Raw genomic sequence first — 7,500 nt, 5'->3', positions numbered from 1 at the left:
CATGTTGTTTTATTTATTTTTCAATGGCATGAAAGTCATTGTAGTCATTTTGAATGTACACAAGTAAAAACGTACATTTTACTGTTTCGAATGATGTCATATTATCTGTATGACTATAAATAACAGAGTATTAAGTTATTTCCCAGCAGTGGAACAAACCCAAGTGATGGCGCTGGCGCAGGCGCGCTCTCACACAACATAGGCTATCAGTTCTGGTGTTGCTTCATATCGCAGACTGCTCATTATCAAAATAAAACACAGGCAACCAAACATATAAAAAGTTATTCTGACTAATTTAATTGGTCTGTTGTACAATATAAAGGGCAAGCTGTGCCGCACACAGTCCTACTTGTTATTCCAAACATTTCCCTTGCTGTGAAGACGCTGATTTAGCCTATACGTGTATTTTGGGACTCGGCTGAAGTATCAGTTGAACAAATAAGTTGAATTTGTTGGCAGGCCTTATTAAAAGTCGACACGGGTATTTGACTTGTAATTGACACATGTGGTCTAGTTGTTTGATGAGAAAATTAAATGTAGTCTATAGTTGCAATACACGCGTTAAGTTTTGTAAGCTCCGTGCAACTGCTGCAGCAGAGGACTATTACTACTAGAATATTAGAAATCTAATCCTCAAGCTGTTTTCTCATTTTTCTACTCTTAATATTAAATTAAAAAACGACTGAACGAAAGATACACGGATTCTCTTGAACCATCACTGCGTTTGCGGCAGAAAACTACTGCACTGCAGCCAGAATGCTCTGTTCGACTTATCTGAGATCCTTTACTCTTCCCTGTGGATGACCTGTGACCTACAGTATTACTCTTCCCTGTGGATGACCTGTGACCTACTTTCTGTAAGATCGGAATTTTTGAGTTTGAATTTTAGAAAACTGAATTTGAAGTTCAGAATTTCTTCATCTTGAATCTGTATTTTTTTAAACTGAATATTTGCAGTATAAGAATTCAGAACAAAAAAAACTATCTGTTTGAAAATACATGTCTATAAAATTCAGCCATAAAAACATTTCAATTTGTTAAATTTCAAATGTTCAATATTCGTTTAAAAAAAAATCAAATTCAGAACTATTTAAACTACCACCTAAAATTCAATTTTGTAAGATTTCACTTGTAAATAATTCAAATTTACACAATTCAAATTCAAATCATTTTGTCATATTATAAGCTCCATACAGAAAGGGCACGAGAAATATGAGTATAACTCACATGAGTGTCCATCATGTGATCATGTGGTTCTGCTGTTCTTGTGGGATTTCTATAAAGTAGAGCCTGAGCAATGAATGCTTTCGTTTCTGCATGAACAGCTTCACACCAGGACTAAACAATGCTCTGCATATACTTCATATATTTACAGTTTATCGAGCATTTCTGTTAAAAGTTCAGAGATCAAAGGGATAATAAGCACATTTTATAACATATGACCTTTGACCCCAGAGATGATCCCGCAGGAACTGTCAGCGGAATGAGGAAAGTGAGCAAAACAACATAATATAGAATAATATAATATAATATATAAAACAATACAATGCAAAACAACATAATATAGAATATTATAATATATAACAACATAATATAGAGTAAAAAAAACATAATATATATTTATAATATATAATATAATAAAAATAAAAAAATGCATGGAAAAAATATAAACATTTTATTCAATTCAACAATCAGTGGACTGACAGAGAAACAGCCATAATTTATTATTATATATGAATATTACGCATACACACATGCTGATTAAAGAGAAACACATTCTATGCTTATTAAACATTAAACTATTGAACATAAAGTCCTTCATAACTCACAATAATCAATTTCCCCACAGCTTCTTCCCTTCGTTATTCATAATGACTGACAGCATTCACACTCATAACTGAATCATAACTGAATATGAATGATGAAAGTATGAGCCGTCACCGTCGTCTCGTGTAAAATTACGCTAAATTAACATCGAATGTCTGTAAAATAATCCATCCCAGAAATATCGAAAATCATTCATATTATAAATATCCAAAATAATACAAATAAAATAACAGCAATAATTGTATTGATCATATTCAATTCTACGCACTAACAATTCTAATGTATTAACACATTTATTTACATATATTTATTTGCCTTTTCCCGCATTTGTCCCGATTTTCACCAGATGACAAGAAATAATAATTCATAAAACAGCAACAAGATATTCCTGAGAGACAGGAAGTGACATCACTGGACCAGAACATGTTTCTGTGGGAAGATTCCTGACATCCTATCTACAGTACATCGACACACACACACACACACACCTGTCGGGTTCACAGACTGCAAAGAAAAACTACTAAATAAAGACATTAAAAAAATAAAAGTCCAGATGATCGACATGAAACTTAAAATTGTGACGGTCATGATTATATTTAAAAAGTTGAAATTGACTCATAATTTTGACTCATAACTTCGATTTTCTATCTCAAAATTTCAACTTTTTAAATATAATCATGACCGTCAAAAAGTTTCTGTCATAATTGCGAATTTTTTATCTCATAATTATGAGTCTTTAATGACAATTTGGATGATAATCTCATAATCATGACTCATAATTTAATCTTTTTCATCTCATAACTGGCTCTTACACAATTCAGATTTTCTATCTCAAAGTTACAAAAGTCAATTTCAACTTTTTAAATATAATCATGACTTTGTCATAATTGAGACTTTTTAATCTCATAATTATGACTCTTATGATAATGACATCATGGCGGATGTAGTTTCCATCATCAAGATCACACTCACACACACACACTCAAAATAAGTATCGACAGAGTGTGTGATTTAGGACGTAGCCATTGACACACACTGAGAGGAAGAGAGTCACATGCAGCAACACATGATGAGGAAGTGATGTCACATGATGAGGAAGTGATGTCACAGATTGTTACACATATTGCAACATGAAACACACTCACCCTAGACAGGGTTCAGGCTTAAAGGGCACCTATTATGCAAAATTCACTTTTACATGGTGTTTGAACATAAATGTGTGTTGGCAGTGTGTGTTCACAACCACCCTATAATGATGAAAATCCACCAAGTGCTTTTTTTAAAATCTCCATAAATCATAAACACCGTCTCAGAACGAGCCGTTCTCAGATTCGGGGCAATGTGATGTCACTTTGCACAGGCCCCTCCCACGACTGTTGATTGACACTGCAGTTTGAGCCTAGACCCGCCCTGAGTGAGCTGGACACAGGCCCCTCCCACGACTGTTGATTGACACTGCAGTTTGAGCCTAGACCCGCCCTGAGTGAGCTGGACACAGGCCCCTCCCACGACGGTTGATTGACACTGCAGTTTGAGCCTAGACCCGCCCTGCTGGACACAGAGTCCGCCATTGTTTCGACGCTTGAGCAGCTGTAGACAAGAATGTCTCCTAAGCGATTGAGGTGTGCTGTTGTTGGATGTAAGAATGAACATAGCAGTCTTCATTTACTCCCGTTGTTACTCGAGGAATGATCTGTACTGTTTGTGATCCAGCTTACAGTCTCCAGAGCGACAGGACTAACGTGACTGATCACGGCAGAGATGAAAGTGAGAGCGAGCTAACCACTACTGAGAGTTTCTGTTCTGATGTCATCAGATGAGATTGTCCTGGCTCTGAGCGCGAGCTCGTGAGGCTCCGCCCCCTGTGCCGGCAGCAGCAGCTCATTTGCATTTAAAGGGATACACACTAAAACGGCACATTTTTCTGAGCCCCAAAAAATGACAATTTAAACATGCTGTAAAAAACGATCTGTTGGGTATTTTGAGCTAAAACTCCACACACACACTCTGGGGACATCAGAGACTTATTTTACATCTTGTGAAAAGGGGCATAATAGGTGCCCTTTAAGCTCATTCTGTTCACAGTGTATGAACTAATATTTACACACTTCTGATATTAAACATGTATTCGTACATCATGAGATTGACAATCACAAGTATTGATCATTATTAGTTAAATTAGTTAAATTAAATTACGAAAATAAATAAAACCTCATTGTAAAGTGTCACCAGTGTCGTTAACATACCATTATATTTTTATTAATTTTATATCAAAAGCTTTAGTACTATCAGTTTTATTTATTTTAGCACTTCAAGTTAAACTAAACACAAATGAGAAATGTTGGCAGCTATCTGAAATAAAATAAGTTTGTTTTTATTAGTGCTGGGCAACGATTAATCACATCAAAAATAAAAGTGTGTGTTTCCATAATATATGTGTGTTTACTGTGTATAATCATATATATATAATAAAATAAAATAAATACATATGCATATGTATACACTTAAGAAAAATGTGTTATATATAAAATATTTATATATAATATAAATTTATATATACAAAATTATTATACACAGTACACACACACATATTATGGAAACACAAACTTTTATTTTGCGATTAAACGAGATTAATTATTGCCCAGCACCAGTTATGTTAATGTTAAGCAGCGGCAATCCACCTGTCACTCAAGTGGCCACGCCCTTAATTATGCTTAATTAATTATAACTTTAAGGCTTAATATAATTTAAACGGATGAGTTTAAGAAAAATTCACCCCCTCACAGTCGTCATGAAGGGCTAAATCAGCGATATAGACCAAAACCACTTCTTGCACCAGACTGTAAACATGTGTTTCTGCTGTAGAGTTGGGTATATTAACATGCGGGTCTATGGGACTGAGTCTCTTCTGCAGCCGGCCTCTAGTGGCCAGTGGATGAACTGCAGTTTAAAGGTCATTGCTCACTGAGTCCGAAATTCTCGAAAACTGCGGACTCAGTGTGTAATGACCGTAACTCACTTCAGTGTTGGGTTCACGAGAGAGACTGAAGGTTGTGGCGCTTCAGTTCTCAGGACTTGTTGAACGCGGCCAGAATGGCCCAGATCATCTCCTCGGCCGGGGTCGTGACCCTAGCGCTCACCGTCTCCGGCTCGGCCTCGATCAGGCTCCGCGAGCGCGTGCACGCTAGCTCGTAGCGCTCGTCGGGCAGCGAGGACAGGGCGTTCTCCAGCACGTCGGACACGTGCGCTAGCAGAACCAGCGCTAGCGCTCGCCGGCTCATGCGCAGCGGGTCGTTGGTCCAGCGCTCCAGAAGCGTGTCCTGCAGGCGCTGAACGAGCCGCTGCTTCTGCGCGCTGTCGGTGAGCGGGTGTGTGGTCATGTCGAACACCAGGAAGTTCTGCTTCTCCGTCGTCAGCACGCCCTTCTCCACCAGACTCTTCGCCAGACGCTCGCGCACGTTACGCATCTGATAGTGCAGCTTCATCGGGTTCCAGGTCTCACCTGAACACACACACACACACACACACACACGATTACTTCGCTATCTACATGGGCACATTCCATAGATGTAATGATTTTTATACTGTACAAACTGTATTTAAGCTTGTTTCCTCAATTTAGGTCCACAGTGCCACGAGTCCCCATGAGTGTGTGTGCATTCAGTATTAAGATCCCACCGGGATAGAAAAACATGTACAATCAGACACACACACACACACACACACACTCGCTAACACAGATGAAGATGCTTGTACTGGAAAACAAGATATAAAATAAACAAAAAATGTCTTCCTTGTCTAAAGACGACTTTAAGGTTCTGTTCTAACCCTAGTGACCTCAGGCATCACAGGGGCGACATTAGTGTGGTGTGTGTGTGTGTGTGTGTGTGTGTCTCACCTGTGAGCAGCTCGATCCAGCTGGCCACGTCCTCTGGTGGTTCTGTGTTCTTGATGTGTTTCAGCGCTTCATCCAGCAGAACATCACCGGTGGGAGCCGCCGACTTGAACAACACCTGCGCAACACACCACACACACCAAACATCAAAACATGCAGTTAATAACAATGTGCTCGTGTCTGTAAAACTCATGTAACTTCAGTAAACGTTCAATAAAGCATTTGCAATGTGTTTATAAAAGATGTTTTTCTGCATGTTTGGCTTGTGTTCTTGTTGCAGTTGCAGTTACAGTTACTCTGCTCTGTCCAGCAGGGGTCGCCAGCGAGAGGAGTCTCAAACGCTTCGAACACACACACACACACACACACACACACACACACACACACACACACACACACACACAGCTGGCAGCAATCAGATCTCTGCTCTGTCCAGCAGGGGTCACCAGCGAGTGGAGTTGCAAACGCCTCCAATTAGTGAAAAGCAAATCAAATAGTTCAATTGATTTGAAGATTTGAAAAGCTTAATTTCTCCCATAACTGAGGTAAACAGGGTCAGGAGGAGCAGTTGTGACACACACACACAGACACACACACACTCCGCTGGCAGTGATCAGGGATGATGAGTCTGGACAGTGCATTCTGGGAAATGTAGTCCATGTTGATGTGGCTATGGAGGACTGCCCTCTGGTGGAGATCAAAGGCACTACGGCTGGGGAATTTACTTATTTAATATTTATTATTGAACACCATATCCACAACAAAAGCTATTTTCATGTCTCATTACAATAAATAACAATAATAAAATGTTAATAAATAAATTAAAGGATGTAGAGTTACTTGGATGTAAATATTACTTTAGAATTTTGCCATTTTTAAAAATGGCCACGACTGAAATTTTCCGTGTTAAACTGTATTCTCACATCATCTAAATCAGGATATTTCAATAACAATTATTACCACATACTGGCAGTTCTTCATCTTTTAATAAATAAATAAATAAATACACACGGGTGATTCCTGAGTGACCGGTTCAGTCATTACAAGTATTTTGACCAAAAAAAATCCGATTTAATTTCATGGCAGGTTTTCAGAAGATTAAATAAGGAAATGTTAAAGTGTCTGAAATGTAATTTCCAAGTAATACTGTAGTCTCATATAATCTAAAGTAAATAAGGAAACGTGTCAGTGTTTTAATCATCGGACGAGAGATCTCTTCAGGCTTTATGGGTGTGAATGAGCCGGACGAGCAGGTTCAGATCATCACTCATTATATGAGGAATCCTCACACACACCCGTTTGCATTCAGAGATAAGGTGTGTTCACACGTGTGTTCAAGCACAGAACATTTGCATCCGTGTTTCTGCTGAACACTGAACATTCAGGGGCCAATAAATGTGGTTCTTTTGAACTTTCGATTCATCAATGAATCCTGTTTTCAACATAGTAACAGTGAATAGCTACATGCTAATATCAATTAGCTTAGGGCTAAAACAAGTCAGAATGAGCTAGCATCATGCTAGCAACATTGTAACCGTGTTAGCATCATGCTAACAAGGTGCTTATTTTGTTATCTTGCAAACAACATGCAAATCGTGCTATCTTGCTAAAAACATGCTCACAAAATGCTAATTGTGTTAGCATCATGCTAGGAACACGTTAATTATGTTACCATCATGCTAACAAAATGTTAATCGTGTTAGTATCATGCTAGTAATATGCTAATCGTGTTAGCGTCATGTTAACAACATGCTTATTTTGTTATCTTGCAAACAACA

The 7,500-nt window shown here is 38.3% G+C and overlaps 1 protein-coding gene across 1 annotated transcript in view; it reads right to left on the bottom strand.

Annotated features, from left to right (window-relative positions):
• Positions 1-4,420: 4,420 nt before the first annotated feature.
• The window catches only part of golph3l (golgi phosphoprotein 3-like), a 6,209-nt gene continuing 3,129 nt past the window's right edge, over positions 4,421-7,500 (bottom strand). Inside the window, exons 4-5 of the mRNA XM_084424555.1 lie at positions 5,726-5,840; positions 4,421-5,329 (exon numbers count right to left, since the gene is read on the bottom strand). Coding sequence (XP_084280681.1) covers positions 4,896-5,329; positions 5,726-5,840 — 549 coding nt within the window. The 3' untranslated portion in view covers positions 4,421-4,895. The remainder of the gene's footprint in view (positions 5,330-5,725; positions 5,841-7,500) is intronic.

This window comes from Rutilus rutilus (genome assembly GCF_951802725.1).
Source record: "Rutilus rutilus genome assembly, chromosome: 11".
NCBI lineage: Eukaryota > Metazoa > Chordata > Actinopteri > Cypriniformes > Leuciscidae > Rutilus > Rutilus rutilus.
Note: the sequence above shows the minus strand (reverse complement) of the source record. Positions and strands in the feature narration are given on the sequence as shown.